This window comes from Acinonyx jubatus, chromosome B3 (genome assembly GCF_027475565.1).
Source record: "Acinonyx jubatus isolate Ajub_Pintada_27869175 chromosome B3, VMU_Ajub_asm_v1.0, whole genome shotgun sequence".
NCBI lineage: Eukaryota > Metazoa > Chordata > Mammalia > Carnivora > Felidae > Acinonyx > Acinonyx jubatus.
In genome coordinates, this window is record NC_069386.1 from 39,904,350 (window position 1) to 39,921,751 (window position 17,402).

At 37.6% G+C, this 17,402-nt stretch overlaps 1 protein-coding gene across 4 annotated transcripts in view; it reads right to left on the reverse strand.

Annotated features, from left to right (window-relative positions):
• TRIP4 (thyroid hormone receptor interactor 4) overlaps positions 1-17,402 on the reverse strand; it is a 65,450-nt gene that overhangs the window by 22,526 nt on the left and 25,522 nt on the right. For all 4 annotated transcript variants that reach the window (XR_003423125.2, XM_027067499.2, XM_053223895.1 and 1 more), the window contains 5 exons: positions 14,783-14,998; positions 9,955-10,081; positions 6,365-6,552; positions 2,365-2,489; positions 892-983 (listed from right to left, as the gene is read on the reverse strand). Coding sequence is in view for 3 of the 4 variants with exons in the window: in XM_027067499.2 (XP_026923300.1) it covers positions 892-983; positions 2,365-2,489; positions 6,365-6,552; positions 9,955-10,081; positions 14,783-14,998 (748 nt within the window). In the remaining variant the exon portion in view is untranslated. The remainder of the gene's footprint in view (positions 1-891; positions 984-2,364; positions 2,490-6,364; positions 6,553-9,954; positions 10,082-14,782; positions 14,999-17,402) is intronic.

Sequence of the window (17,402 nt, forward strand, 5' to 3'; positions counted from 1 at the left end):
AGCCAAAATCAAGAGTCAGACGCTCAACTGAGTGAACCACCCAGGCTCCCTAATAGGAGTTTTTACAACAGTAATAATGTTATCAAAAGGCAAATAGATCTGGAAAAGAAAGAGTTTACTGAGAAAAATTAAGCTGAAAAACATTTTCCTAAGTACAGTGGTTGCCTAAGGCAATTGTTGAAAGTACAGGAAAACCATACTGTTAGGTAAGACTCTACAGGCTTCAAGGATAGACTTTGCCATTTTGGATTCTGCTAGTCTGAGTCTAAACATACAGCTCTAAAATTTCAGGCGTTCTCCAATGAAGCTAAAGTCTTTAGGCTCCCTCTGCTGTTCAAAATTGAAATCTAGTTATGTCAGTCCAACCTTCAATGATCAAAAGAAATAAAAATACATACCTACACATGTGTGCACATACTCCCTCGCATATACACTCCCCAAATATGGCACAGTCCAGGCAATCAGAAATCAGAATTCAAACTTACTTGCCTATCATGAATTCTCTGGCTTGAACCAAATCTTCTACAATAATAACAAATCCTATCATCCTCACCACCTAATTGAAATAATTCAAAGGATAATGGAGGGTATCTTTACCAAAAGCAGCAAAGTTTTATGAAAGGTGAGGACCCTTTATTTGTTAGCTTGACTGGGGAAATAGCTTTTTATGCAGAAATGTACATGTATTAGAAACCAGAACAATCACTAGTTTTTCTGTTTCTGCACTGGTCTTGTATCTGTCCAGTATTTCCCTATGAAAAGATTATCCTCACATGTCTAAATTCAGTTGCTATCACCTTACTATCAGCACGATATTTTGTATTGAAGGATTTACAAGTCAACTATGGTGGCAAACTAAGCATGTATCCAAGAGAAGTATACTTTACCCACCTGTTCCTTAAACTGCTTCTGGGACAAGCAGTCAATGAGGTCCACACAGCCCAGAAGACAACCTGATGGATAGTCGTTGGGAAATTCCACATCTGAATCAAGAATAAGAGAAGCATCAGCTATATCTCCTTTTTGTTCCCCTGAAACTCACAAATCTGTCTCCAATTCTGAACAAATCACTATCTCTATTACCTACTGTAGACACAGAAAAACAACGAGGTTTTTATTTAGCACAAGTGTTTGCATTTTAGCAACAAATTTAGTGAGTGTCTGGCATAGTCCACTATCTACATTCTAAGCTATAAAAAAAATTACCCTTACACCATCAAAGTTCAAGGACCCTACAACTTCACTCCAAAAAAAGTTCAAGGACCCTACAACTTCACTCCAAAAAAATCATTCCACCTATACTCAATTGGATTAACCTGGAGTTTGGTGGTGATGGGTTTTGGAAACAAGCTACAGCTGTGAAGAGAAAAACCAAAAAGTGTAGTAAAACATTTAAGAACGACAGAACACAGGGGGAGAGAGAGAGAGAAAAAAAAAAAAGAATGACAGAACATAAATTTAAAACAAGCTAGTCATATCAGTCAAAACATTGTGCTTTTAAGGAAACAAGCACCTTTGATTCCTCAAGTTTTGGTTTCCTTAAAACTTTTAAAGGTAGTTCTATAATCATCCTCTCATTCTACCTTCAAAACAAGTGTATGAGTTAGATAAGAGGAAGGAAAACAAGACATCTAAGAGTCAGAAACAGTTTTTTTGGATCCAAATATGATGTGCTTGGGGGTAATTCCCAAAATATAATGGTTAAGTCAACCAACTCTGACCTGTCCAAATCCCATAGCAGATGTTTATTTGGGTCAGTCCCCTCAAAAAATTCTTATTGTGGTTGTTCTTCCCAATCTAAAGATCCCAGAGTTTATAAAAGTCATTATACTCTCACAGTTAAAAATTTTTAAAAAAGAAAATTTTCTTATATTAAGTTAAAACAGGTTGGTTGATTTCTGGTCTTGGGAACTGATAAGCATATTTTTTAATGTTTATTTATTTATTTTGAAAGAGAGGAGACAGCAGGTGTGAGCAAGGGAGGGCAGAGAGAAAGGGAGAGACAGAAAGAATGCCGAGCAGGCTAGTCGCTGCCAGAGCAGAGCCCAACGTGGGGGCTGAACCCACGAACGGTGAGATCATGACCTGAGCTGAAATCAAGAGTCAGATGCTTAACTGACTGAGCCAGTCATACGCCCTGGGAACTGATATTTTTATTTGCACTGTTTGATGAATGAATGCTTTGAACATCTGCCCAGGTTTGCCGCTAAACAAACAAACGTACACAAAGATTAAAGTCCCTCTCATCTACTTCCCTCTCCCCCCCCGCCAAAAAAAAAAAGTCAGAGGAGGAAGGGGGTGAAAGAAGATGAACTTCTTTCCTTCCCATTAAGTAATACTGAATGGAGAATATATGTCTGTCACCTTTCCCACGAAGAAGACGATATGTAGTCTGGAGTTCTGAGACTTCTTGAGGGGAGGGTCTTTTGGCTGTGGCTGCTATCCAAAGACGTCCTCTGTGAGGAGTGTACCAACTTCTGCCCTCCACCCTTAAAAAAATTACAAATTTAGTAGAAAGGATCTAAATTCTAGTGTCCCACAGGATCTCATCTAATATAGCAAATCACCCAGCTAAACCAAGAGATCTATAGAAGATATCTCACAAAGAGGGGTATTTTGTGTGAAAAACATAATTATAACACAATACCCTTAAATGGAGTATGAACCCTGTTCTCTAGCTTTTCCTATCATCAGAATAAAGACAATGATCTCTTTCAGGTCCTATTTTTAACTCCTTCTCTGTAAGTCAGACTTGTATCTTTCAGTAGCCTTGTGACTTCCACCATTTAAATCTTACACTTTTAAGGCATCCAAACTGTTCCACACAAAGGAAATCCTTGATATTCTTTGAGTCACGGGCTAACTTTTTCTTGGAAGATTTGTTAATCGTTTTCTAACCTAACAGGAAAATCTTCACCAACACACAAGTCTCTAAGAATAGTACTTTTATAGTTGTCACTTTATAGAATTTAAATAAATAAAAATGTTTATCATCTTCACTCTTTAAATTGCAACCATATTCATTTATATTTTCTAAGTATTTTATAAAGGATTATGTTCTTTGTAAATAATTAAACAACTTGACTAGTTTGAAAGAATTTTTAGGTGGAATAACAATGCATCCAAGAGAACTTAATTACTCTCCAAGGATTACAAAAAGATATTCCTGGGGGATGGGATGTTGGGCAAAATGAGTGAAGGAGAAAAGGAGATACAGGACTCCAGTTATAGAATGAGTTAAGTCACGGTAATAAAAAGCACAGCATAACGAATAAAATGATATTATAATAGCAATGTAATGGGACAGATGGTAGCTATACTTATGGTGAACACAGCATAATGTATATAAACTTGTCAAATCACTAAGCTGTCTACCTGCAACTAATGTAACATTGTGTGTCCACTATACTCAAAAAATAAATAAGTGAAAAGAAGAAAAAAAAGGATGTTTCTCTTTTAGTTCCAATCAAATAAAATACCTTGATAATATACTCCTATTACACTATTCTTACAATGGGAAATAGGGAATTTCTCATATCCTTCATTTTCCAATATAGATGAACTGAAATAGTGCCAGGCACATACATAGCAGATGATCAAAAAATGAAGAACTAATCAGTATCGTTCTTCCCTCCACACCAAATAATCTGAAGGGTTATTGGGAAAATGGTCTCACAAATGTGGCAGAATCATTCATTTTATTTGTGGGATTAGTGATTGTGAGCTGGATGTTTCTCATCTGTTCTTTTCAGTAACAAAATCTGAAGAACATAGATCCAAAATAGGAGAGAAATGTAAACATTCTGATTCTCTCAGCAGAAAGTGAGCTGTTTAGTTTTCTGCTTTGGAAGAGGGAAAAGACACCCAAATTGTAGAAAACTGAGTAAGAACAGATACCTGAGGGTCTAGTTGCCCTGGAGCAGAAGCAGATTCACATGCATTTGTTCTAATGGCATTACACACATGAACTAAAAAGCAATTACAAACCAAAGCAAGAAGACCTAACCTTCAAGAAGGGAGAAAAATGACAATGCACCGTAATGAAAGAAGGAAATCACAGCTAATAATGAATACACCAAAGTAGAAATGATTGATACTAAATGCCAATAAAAAATTTTCTTTCAGAAGACAAATGACTGAAACTTACACAGTAAGACTGGAAAAAACCACTAAAAACTTGAACTCAAGTTCCATCTCTGCCACTAACTAGCTTTTAATTCGGAGAAAGCTACTTTATCTATAAAGTGTCCTTACGTAAGTGTCCTCATTTGTGCAAGACTGTAATAATACTGGCCTTATCTATTTTATAGAGCTACTGCTGCTTTTAGAACTGTAAAAATTTATTTAAGTATATTACTACTGTTATGAGTTAGGACACTGTCAGGCATAGTAAATTCTAATAGATAAAATAAAAAGGAACAAAAAGATATCTGCACCCTCAAATTCACTGCAATATTATTTATAATAGCCAAGATATGGAAACAACCAAATGCCCACTGATGGATGAATGGATCAAGAAAATGTGGTATATATACATAATGGAATATTATTCAGCCATAAAAATAAAGGAAATCCTGCCATTGTATTTACAACAGACCTTGATGGCATTGTGCCAAATCAGACAAAAAAGACAAATACTGTATGATCTCACTTATATGCAGAATCTGATAGAAAAAAGTGGTGGTTGCCAGAGGTAAATGGGTAAAAATACTCAAAACTTTGAGGTATTAGATAAGTAAGTCCTGGGGAAGTAATGTACAGCATGGTGACTATAGTTAACAATACTGTGCTGTATATTTGAAAGCTGCTAAGAGAATAGATCTTAAAAGTTCTCACAACAAGAAACAAAAAATTTGTGACTATGTGAGGTAAAGGATATTAACTAAACTTACTGAGGCAGCCATTTAAAAATATATACATATATCAAATCATTATGTTGTATAACTTAAACTAATACAATGTTATTTGTTAATCAAAGCGTAATAAAACTGGAAAAAAAGGGAAAGCGAGTATGTTGTAATGATAAGTGAAAGAAGTAAAATACTAAATATATTTTATTACCTTACTATATAACAGCACAGGAAAATAAATATAAATAAGCCCTCTAAAATTCTAAAAGTAGGTGTTTCTAAGTGGTGGGATTATAGGCGATCTTTCTCTTTCTAGCTACTTCACCGTATTTTCCAATTTTCTATTTATATCTATAAAAGCAAACTATTTTTTTATTTTTTTTAAAGATTTTATTTTTAAGTAACTTTATACCCAACATGGGGCTCTAACTTACAACCCCAACATCAAGAGTCACATGCTCTACCAACTGAGCCAGCCAGATGCACTGAAAAAAATATTTTTTAAAATTGAATTGAGAAGCGGGGCACCTGGGCGGCTTAGTTGGTTGAACGTCCAACTTTAGCTCAGGTCATGATCTCATGGTTCGTGAGTTCAAGCCCCACATCCAGCTTGCTGTTGTCAGTGCGGAGCCTGCTTCAGATCCTCTGTCCTTCTCTCTGCCCCTCCCCCACTTGAGCTCTCTCAAAAATAAATAAAAAACTTAAAATAAAATAGGGGCACCTGGGTGGCTCAGTCAGTTAAGTGTCTGACTTCAGCTCAGGTTATGATCTCACAGTTTGTGGGATAGGGTCCTACACTGAAGCTCAGAGGCTGGAGCCTGCTTCAGATTCTGTGTGTCCCTCTCTCTCTCTCTGTCCCTCCCTGGTTCACACTCTGTATTTCTCAAAAACAAACAAACCTTAAAAAAAAATTTTAATAAAAAAATTAAAAAATAAAATAAAATTGAATTGAGAAGAAACATGAAACCATAGAACATTAAGTTCTAACCATCATGAATAGGTACAACCACTCAACCTTGTAATAAAGCAACTTAACTCTTAAATCCCCCATTTTTCTAGACAAGTAGTTTTTCATGTGATTAGTCAGATTAGTACATAGATATATGAAAGAAAAAAACACAGTTGGGCTGTTGTCTTAAAAAAATTAATAAATAGCCATAAAAACTGCATTTCAAATAAGATCAAACCATTAATGTTGCTGAATACTATATTCCAAAGGCAAAGCCAAGAGAAATTTTGTCAAGAGACTTCCTTCTGAAGATGGAAAAACTGGTATTTTATTCTTTTTTTATGACTAGGATCCTTAGCCTTTCTAACCTCAGGGTTTTTTTAAGCTATTCAGTAAAAACACTACTACCAAATCAGTAACATGAATATACTGCTTAAAGTTCTATGTGCTGAAGAGTATTATAAATCATCACTATATTGGGGAAAATGAATTCTAATCCATAATTCTAAATCAAGTTTATGTCACTGTAAAATCTTCCACTGGCAAGATTCATTTCCGTCCTTACCTTTTGATCCCTCTGACAAGCAGAGAAGCCCAGGGCTGATGCATAGAGAGGCACCAGCCACCATCAAAGCCTTCCTGAAATTCTTGGTCCTGGATTCGCAACTGGTGCCGATAGGAGTTCAATTCTAGTTCCGATCCTCCTGAATGGAAAGCCTTCTTCTGTGAGGCTGCACCTGTCTGGTCTATCCACTACACAAAAAAGAAACCAAACATACAGTTCTGTTTGACAAGGGAAGAACCTGGGGTAGGTATACAAAATGAGATGACTGCTAACAATGAGGAAATCATACTGGGCACATTTTCTTAAAGTTTATCCCACCTTTGTTTGAAACAAGGACATAAAAGGTGTAGGTATAAATTCAGAAGGAGTTGTAGATATGCTAACAAGGTCCTATCTTAAAAGATAATTAGAATGCTGAAATCTCCATATGTAGATTCCTAATTCCAGCAAAAATACAACAAGCAGACCAGGTATAAGGTCTGTAATTACTTCTACTGTAAACTTATTAATGATCCACTGTAAACTTATTAATGATCCATAATGGATTCTGGACAATTTCCCAACATAATTGCATTAAATGAAGGTTCCAAATTTTGGTCCACACACCTTTCATGTGCTTAAAGGCAGAGTCACATGCTGGGACCGTGAAAAAGCCAATCAGATGCTATCAGGGGCAGTAGTTATGATTGTTGGATGCAAGACATACTCTCTTACCCTGAAAGGAACAACCTGTCTTTTACAGAAAGGATGGAGAATTACTGAAACAAGCCCCCCATTACATGAAAAGAAGAGAAAATTATAGGACAGTGGTAATATAGAAAACTGATGTGTCCTGGCAGTTCTGTCACAGAATGACAAAGATTCGTGTTTGTTCCAGAACAAGAAGACTGAAAGTCTTCAAAATTAAAAAAAAAAAAAAAAAGGTCTTTATTAAGATGAAGTTTTTGGTTAGTTGTCTTAATTTTTTGACTTGTTTGATAATTTATAGGGGGAAAAACTAGAATGGTAGTTTAGAGACTCTAAGCAATCATTTAACCTCTAAAGGTTTCAGTTTTCTCAATTATAAAATGATGGGGTTGGACTAAATTGATCTTTAAGAATCTTAATGTAATATAATTTTATGACTCTAATCAACTGCTTCATATCTTAAAAAAAACACAAACACTTATTCAGTACTTGATCATGTGAAAAGCACATCAAGTATAAAAAGGATACAGTTCTTTCTTTCAAGGCACTTATGATTCTAGTAGAAGAAAAACACATAAATAGCTAACCAAAATATAAAGCAGAATTAAGTAAATACTACCTGGGGATAGAAGCCCTTAACTGGGAATATAGAGGAAGGACTCATCCATTACAGGGGAAATAAGTGATTTCATAAACATGTTGGTACTTGAACAATTCTGAGGTCCACATTCACTGTTTTATCTCTACTACAGTTATAGTTTATATTACCTGTTTCTCTATTCCCACATCCACTTTCTCAAATTAACCTCTTATCTCTCACTAATATTATTACAGAGCCTGCTAACTGGTCTCATCTACATTTTTAGCCTTTAAGTAACTCTCTACTGTCCTACTAGTGTTACTACACTAACCTGGGCCCTCATCAGCTCCCCACTATACTACTGCAATAACCTTCTTAGCAAATTCCCTGCTTTAGTCTTACTCCTCCCTCGAATCTCTATACAGGCATGGAAGTCATGCAATCTTCTACTAAAATTCTTTAAGGACTTCTCTTTGCCTACTTTGAAATAAAACCAAACTCCTTAGCATGAGACATAAGGCCTTTCATGGTAAGATGTTGCCTACTGTACTGGGTTGAGTAGTATCCCCCCCTAAAATTTACATCTACCCAGAACCCGTGAAAGTGACCTTATGTGGAAATAGTTTTGCAGATGTAATCAAATTAAGATTAGGTCATACTGGGTTAGGGTGGACCCCAAACCCAATGACTGCTGTCCTTATGAAAAAAAAAGAACACATAGAGAGACAAAAACAGGGAAGAAGACCATGTGAAGACAAAGGCAGACATTTCAATGAACCCCCTATAAACCAAGGGATGCCTGGGGCCAGGAGAAGCTCAAATAGGCAAGGAAGCATTCTCCTATAGAGCCTTTGCGGGGAATGTGTGGGCCTGCCAACGTCTTGATTTTGGTGTTAAGGAACTGTGAGAGAATAAATTCCTGTTGTCTTAAGCCAACTAGTTGTGATACTTTGTTATGGTTGCCCTAGGAAACTAATACACCCACTAGTCCATCTCAACTTTTTTTTTCATCTTAGCTTCTAACAATACTTAATTACCTCTGGTTCTACCAAACCTACAATACTCCTAAACTGCTGAACCTTTGTACATGAATTTCCTGGAATTTCCTCCCTAGATTTGTCTCATTGGAAATTGTTATTCATCCTGTAAGTCTTCTCTCAAACACTATTTCTTTTGTGACTCCTACAGTGTTTATGAACACTTTCCTAAAGTCCTACTCTATGCACAACATGTGTCTATCATTGCACTTTTTTTTAATTGAAGTAGAATTAACATATAGTATTATATGAAACTATCTTAAGGAATTCAAATTATTTGTATTCAAACATGTTTCCCCACTAAGTCTTTAAGGATAGGAGCTGGGCCTTTACCTTTTAATTTTCTAGCACCTGGCAAAGAAGCTGGCATGTGTAAAGTGCTGAACAAGTACCTACAGTTAGGCTGTTTAAAGCACTGCTCTGACTGCATCTCTTTGCGGAAGAACTTTCTATGGCACACATTTATATACAAAATAAAAATATGAAAAATTGCTAGACATTTAAACATTTTAGTGATTTGGTTCTACCTACCTAACCGTAGTCTGTTTCTCAGGATAATCCCTTTGATAACCATTATCTATGCAGCCTACATTCATTTTTCCATAAATATACAGGCCATGCTTTCATGTACCCATGCTTTATTCCTACAGTTCAGTCTGCTTGGAATGTTTTTTTCCCCACCATCCCCAAACACCCATTTTCTTGGATATTTCCTTATAATGAATGTAGCTTCCCTATTAAAGCTTCTTTTATTCTCAACTGGAAGTGGTACTTCCCTTCTCTGGGTTTCCACCATACTTTATTTATATCTCTATTTGTATTAGAACTGCTTATGTGATTTTTTTCTTCCTACTAGTCTATGAGTTCTTTGAGGATAGAAGCAACATACAGTTTGTCACTTACTATTATGAATGCACATAATAGATGCTCAACGATATGATGGAAAAATGAATGACAACAATGAACGTATTAATTTAAAACACCACTCTATGGGACTACCCATATTCTATAAAAGGTAGAGAAAACATCAACAAAAGAACCATGGGATTATTGTCTCAATCTCTTATTTAACAAAACCCTCTCTTGGGAAATACTCAGAAGATAATGCAGGCCAACTTGTAAGAAGTATTGCAAAAAAATGGAAAAAACTGGGGACAGAAAATAAGGTCGGTGGGTGTGTGAAAGAGCACACTGATATCTAAAGCCTATGAAAGAGGCACACTTGAAAGGAGAAATATCGGGGCCCAAACTCCTCTCATTACCAGTTACAGCAAAGGTCCACTAACCTGGGGAGGGGACTGGTACAGGTTGGGATTCACCAGAACTCCCAAAGGCTCGTCAGAAGATCTATCCAATTTGGTGAGTGGTTGGTTCAAGGTTCCATTGGCAATTGCCTGTATTGTCTCATCTAGTCTGTGATGACAAACCAAAGAATGAAATAATTGGTAATGTTCTATGCTCAGAATATCCTTACTTACCACAACATAAAATCCTTCAACAATGAGAAAATGTGAAATTCAAAGAGGGGTCCATGGATGAACTTTCCTACTCCCCACCACCAACTTCCTTCTCTTCACTCCAAGAACCCTAAGGAATATGAATTAGTAAAAGTTCCAGAACACTAAGAAAATAGGTAGGGCACACTACAATCATTCATCTGTTTAACAGGATTACTAAAAATGCCAAGATTAGAACAGCTGCCTAGAAATAGTCTGACCTACAGCAGATTATTTATCCTATAGCAGCCTATTTACTCAACACATTCCATTACTCCTCTGCACACTCAGGAGGCCCTCTCCACTCCTCCAGGCTGACCTAGATTCTATCCTTGTTTCAAGGTCCAGAAGTTGTAGTAAGGTCCTCTACTGGCCCAGCACAAAAGTGCTTACTCCTTTCTCTGAAGTCCTATAACACCTACTATTTAAATAGTTATCAGGGTGCCTGGGTGGCTCAGTCGGTTAAGAGTCGAACTTCAGGTTGAGATCAGGTCATGATCTCACGGTTTGTGGGTTTGATACCCACATTGGGCTCTATGCTGACAGCTCAGAGCCTGGAGCCTGCTTTGGATTCTTTGTCTCCCTCTCTGTCCCTCCCCACTCATGCTCTGTCTCTCTATCTCTCAAAGATGAATACATATTGAAAAATATTTTAAAAATCAAACAGCACATACATCCCATGTTATCCTGTGCCCATGGTTTGCTATTTATTTTGGCTCTAAATTTACAAAACAATGTGATGATTTCCATTTAAAGACTGTAGAACTAATCCTAGGGTGGTAGGAGATCACAGATCTTAGAGGAACTGTATCTTATTCTACCCAGTACCTCTACATTACCTACTGCTATACTCCATGTCCCTGTCAGATGCTTGACAAATGTTTGTGGATAACGATAATTCTGAGGCACAACATAATGAAAGGATTTTACCAGTAGAAAAGACCAAAGATATTTTTTAGGAACCTTTTATACGCAAGGCGACTTAAATAAGGTATGGAAAACATGGTTCTTGCCTTCAAGAAGCTTTGAATCTAAATGGCAGGTTTAAGATAGCTATGAAGATGATGAACAAAACATGGAAGGATGTAGTGCTCCTATGACAGAGTTATTACAATGATTATTATTATAATCCCATGCGTTGTACCAAGTAGGTAGACATTTCAAAGGCAAAGATTGTGGGAGAGATTTCCAAACCAAGGAAAAAGCAGAAACACAACAGGCATAAAGCTAAAAAAGAAAAAGAGAGAGAAAGAAAGAAGAAAAAAACCAAGAATTTTGAGGGAAGAGGGGAGTCTAAATAAAATAGGGTGGGGACAGTGGGATCTGAAGAAGGAAATAATTTTGAAATATAATAAATGGTAAATGTACCTACAACTCTAGAACCTATACAAGAAGCAATACAAATAGCTAATCAGTACATTTTTAGAATGTTTAGACTTACCAGCATACAACCAAAACAAAGAAATATAAATAAAAATTTTCACAAAATAAATACAATTTTTCGTATGTGAAAAGAGCAAATGTTTTTTTTAAATGTTGAGAAGGGGATGAAGAAACTAGTATCTTACTACCTGATTATAGCTGGTAAGTCAAAAAGTATGCATAATTTAAGATACAATTTGAGATACTGTCCAATTTAACTTCTAAAGGGCTGTATGTACTTTTTATTGAACATAAAAATAACTTATTATAAAGGCAATTTATAACTGGAAAATACAAATTAATGGGAAAAAAAAAGAAAAATTCCTAAACCCATCACCAAAAAATAATTTTACTTTTTTTTCTTTATGTTTACATATCACATACGTAATAGGTAAGAACAAATAATTATTTTGAAGCTAGTGGTAGAATTTCTTTTATGGAGAGAACAACCTTTGTTTAGGAAAATTCTACAATGGATTTGACAGATCCGAAAGAGAAGGCCAAAACTGAACCTTGTGGAAAGCATTACTATGTTTACCAATATCCAATTGTGGGGGGGGAGGGGGGAGAGAAAGAGAGAGAAAGAGGGGTGGGGAGAGGATGAGAAGAGAAAAGAGGGATGGGGAGGGAGGGAGACAAAGAGGGAAGGAGGAAGAGAGAGGGAGAGAGAATGAGGGGAAGGGAGAGAATGAAAGAGAAGGGGAAGGGGATGGGGATGGAGGGGGAGACAGAGAGGGAGAGAGAGAGAGAGAAAGGGGGTGGAGAGGGAAAGGGAGAGAGGAAGAGAGAGAAAGAAATAGAAAGAGGGGTGGAGAGGGAGGGAGGAAGAGAGAAAGAGAGAGACAGACATACAGACAGACAGACACCATTTCCAAAACAAAAAACAGGAAAATCCTGTGCTTTCTTTTCAGTGCTATGCTGGAGCCAATACACATGTCTCTGAACTCTTATGTTCAGTGACTTCATGTTGGTAACTTGAAATTGGCCATGATGGGAATTTTTCATGAGACTTTATTTCTTAGAGCAGTTTTAGGTTCACAGCAAAACTGAACAGAAGGTTCACACATTTCTCATATGCTCCCTGACTCCACACATCCATACCTTCCCATTATCAGCCATTCCTCACTTGAGTAGTCCATTTGTTAAAATTAATCAACCTACACTGACACATTGTCACCCCAAATCCATAATTTACATTAGGATTTACTCTTGGCATTGAGGCTGTACCATTTTAATAGTCCCATCCACAGTAAGAGAACATATTCATTTTCCTATACTCACAGACTATGCATGTAGTATTTTGTATATATGTATTTTTTATTTCAGCCAATTTAATGATACACTGTTTTAAAATCTCCATTTCCCTTATAACTAATTGAACATTTTATTTATTTATTTATTGCTTAAAGTTTTATTTAAGTAATCTGTACACCCAAGATGGGACTTGAGCCCAGAACCCCAAGATCAAGAGTCACATGCTCTTCTGACTGAGCCAGCCATATGCCTCTAGTTGAACTTTTAAAAAAAAATTTTTTTTAATGTTTATTTATTTTTGAGAGAGAGACAGAATGCGAGTGGGGAGGGGCAGAGAGAGAGGGAGACACAGAATCCGAAGCAGGCTCCAGGCTCCGAGGTGTCAGCACAGAGCCTGACACATGGCTCGAACTCACAAGCTGTGAGATCATGACCTGAGCTGAAGTCAGACACTCAACCGACTGAGCCACCCAGGCGCCCCAGTAATTGAACATTTTTTTAAAAATTTCTATTGGCTGGGAGGCCTGGGTGGCTCAGTTGGTTAAGTGTCCGACTTCAGCTCAGGTCATGATCTCATGGTCTGTGAGCTCAAGCCCTGCATCAGGCTCTGGGCTGACAGCTTGGAGCCTCCTTTGGATTCTGTGTCTTCCTCTCTCTCTGTCCCTCCCCTGCTTATACTATGTCTCTCTCTCTCTCTCAAAAATAAAGAAACATTAAAAAAAAAATTTTTTTTTAATTTCTATTGGTCATTTGTGTTTCTTCACCTGTAAATGGTCCTTGGGCTTCGCTCGTCTTTCTACTGGATTGTTTGGTATGTTTCTTTTAATTTGCAGGTCTTTACATACTATAGATCTTCCTCTTTTGACTTAAAAATGTTTAAAATATTCTCTCAGCTTGGTAGCATTTTTTTACTTTAAAATATCTCGTCTTAGGGGTACCTGGGTGGCTAAATTGGTTGAGCTTCCGACTTCAGCTTAGGTCATGATCTCACAGTTGTGCAGTAGAGCCTCACATAGGGCTCTGTGGTGGCAGCTCGGACCCTGGAGCCTGCTTCGGATTCTGTGTCTCCCTCTCTCTCTGCCCCTCCCCCACGCACACTCTTTATCTCTCAAAAAAAATAAGTAACATTAAAACATTTTTTTGACATCTCGTCTTTTTGTCTTCTGGGTTGTGTATTTTGCTTAGAAAGAGCTATGGGACACCTGGGTGGCTCACACAGCTAAGTGTTGGACTCTTGATCTCAGGTCAGGTTATGGTCTCATGGTTCATGGGATGGAGCCCTGACTCCCTGAGTCAGGCTCTGTGCTGACAGCACAGGGCCTGCTTGGGATTCTCTGTCTCTCCCTTTCTTTGCCATTTCCCTGTGCCCACACACGCACGCATGCTCTCTCTAAAAATAAACAAACGTAAAAAAAAAAAAATACTTTATTACACCAAGACTGTATCTATATTCTCCTGCACTTCTTTATTTATTTCTGATCCTTTTACCTCTTTTACATTTAACCATTTAGCCAAACTTATTATCACAGTATGGTTTGAAATAGAGATCGAATGTCAATTTTTTCCAAGCTGGTGGCCAATCATCCCAGCATGTATTTAACTCTTTCCTTATTATTTACAAATGCTACCTGCTTTAATTACTAATTTACACATGTATACACACAAACACATACAATGCAGGTTTTGTTCTGGATTCCTTTACATTCCCATGCCCAAATGGCACCTCATTGTTTAAAAAGTTTTTTATCAAACTATAGTAATTATCTGGAAAAGTTACCCTCACTGTTCATTTTCAAAATTTTCTTAGCCACTCTTACATTTTTCTATTCCAAATGAATGTATTATTTTTAAAATCAACAAAAATAACAGATCCATGAGAGAGGGCAAATCCTTTTTAGACAAAATGCCCCCTCCCAGACCCTTTCTGGTGCTGCACACTTACTTGCTGTGATACTCTGCTAGAGGATTTTCATCTTCCATGATCTTCCTGCCTGCAAAGTCAATGGTGATTTTCTTAGAGAGCCGAGACATATGTCGAAATTCTCTCAGCTCCTCCTCTCGTTTTTGCAGGGTCTCCCGCTCAATTTTAGACAACCACTGGTTAGAATCACTGGCAAAGTAATCTGACTCATCATCAATGACTTGCGTCCTTCGAATGCTAAGGAAATAAAGAGAACACATGTCAATTGGGTTACCTGTTGACAAAACAGGGACTTGATTACTGGAAAACTGTTTTAAGGCAGTTTACTCTTTGCTATCCTAAAAAGTATCTCAAACACAGATGCCCAAAAAAGTTCCATAATAAGGTCAAGCTCTGCTTGGTCCCCAGCTTCGGCATGTACCTTATCCCCACAGCAGGCCTAGCTCAGCTCATAAAACTAATCTCACCTTCAGGCAGAAAAAGACACAGCCTCACAACCCATTGTTCTTCTAACTCTTTCTCACTAGTCCAGCCATAACTGGGTTATCACCTGGTTTTGCTGCATCTGAGTTCATGTCTTGGCTGCTTACTCACTATCCTAGTCCCTCAACAACTGGGGTCCAGTCGATTCCTGCTAGTCCCAACTGCTGCATTTCCCTTAGAAACTTAAAGAGTTCTATTCTGGACAGTTTAAGGCCCATGGCTTACTCTTAGGACATCCTACTACCCTACTACTACTATATGTCAGTTTCTACCCCTTGCCCCCCCAATCTTATCACTTGTCCCTCACTAAAACACTGGATCAAATTCTAAGATATGTCAATCAGACCTATTTCTAAGATCATATCAACAAAGAAACTGAGAACTAGAAGGAATTTTAATGACCCAATTCTCTCATTCTACAGATAATGAACTTGGGGTGGGGCTCACAGAAGTTAACTGACTACTCCAAATGCGCAAATCCAGTCACAATTGACTCTGTGCCTAATTATTACAAATTAGTGATATACAAAGGCATAGGGAAATACTGAAATCAGATTCATATACTGATTTCAGTTTTTCAGGACATGGCTGGAATTACACAAGTTTTAAAGTAGACTGAGAGTGGGAAGTTTCAGAGAGCTCAGGAGAAACCTGCTCCTATATGTGAACCTAAATAATGAAACTAGTATCCTGGAACACACAAGAAAAGGAGCAATATCTGTGGAGAGAGACCCTTTTCTAGTTTCTATTTACCAAGAAACGTACTCCATTGCTAATTCTATTTCTAATGACAGTTTTATTGAGTAGGGCTAGAAGTGATACTTAAAAGATTAAGAGTAGGGGTGCTTGGGTGGCTCAGTCGATTAAGCATCCAACTTTGGCTCAGGTCATGATCTCAGTTTGTGAGTTCGAGCCCCACACTGGGCTCTCTGCTGTCAACGTGGAGCCCATTTCAGGTCCTCTGGCTCCCCTTTCTGCTCCTCCTCAACTCACACACACGTGGTCTCTCTCTCAAAAATAAACATTAAAATAATAATAATAATAATAAATATTGAGTGAATAGGAGTTACAAACCTTGTGATGGGCTTACTTCAGAAATAGCTTTCATTAGTCAGAGAAAGACAAGTATCATATGACTTCATTCATATGAGGACTTTAAGAGACAAAACAGATGAACATAAGGGAAGGGAAACAAAAATAATATAAAAACAGAGAGGGGAACAAAACATAAGAGACTCTTAACTATGGAGAACAAACAGAGGGTTACTGGAGGGGTTGTGGGGGGGGGATGGGCTAAATAGGTAAGGGGCATTAAGGAATCTACTCCTGAAATCATTGTCGTACTATATGGTAACTAATTTGGGTGTAAATTAAAAAAAAAAAAAAAATTAAAAAGAAAAATAGCTTTCAAGGCGCCAGGGTGGCTCAGTCAATTCAGTGTCTGACTGGATTTTGGCTTATGTCATGAGCTCACGGTTCTTGAGTTCGAGCCCAGTGTCACGCTCTGCGCTGACAACACGGAGCCTTCTTGGGATTCTCTCCCTCCTCCTCTCTCTGCCCCTCCCCTGCTCTATCTCAAAAATAAATAAACTTAAAAAAAAAAAGCTTTATGGGGCGCCTGGGTGGCTCAGTCGGTTAGGCGTCCGACTTTGGTTCAGGTCACGATCTCACTGTCCGTGAGTTCGAGCCCCACGTCAGGCTCTGTGCAGACTGCTCAGAGCCCGGAGCCTGTTTCAGATTCTGTGTCTCCCTCTCTCTCTGACCCTCCCCCGTTCATGCTCTGTCTCTCTCTGTCTCAAAATAAATAAACGTTTAAAAAACAAAAAAAAAAAAGCTTTCAAAGTTGTATCTCAGATTTACAGCAAAGGGTTTGGAAGGAGGAAGTATGTCTAACCAAAAACTTATAATGCCAGAAATAGACTCCTAGGTCAGTTACAATACATAGGAAATTAAGGGTTCTCCAAGGACCCTCACAGATTCCCACATGGCCATTTGAGAAATGAATGTATAAGTCCTATTTAAACATTTTTTACCACTAACTGGCTTTCAATACATATTTTGTCTAAAAGAAGAAAAAGGTGAAAGAGAAAGAAAAAATGAACTAACAAATTGATAAAATTGTCTCCTACAGAGAAGTCAATGGGCTAAATGACAAAAG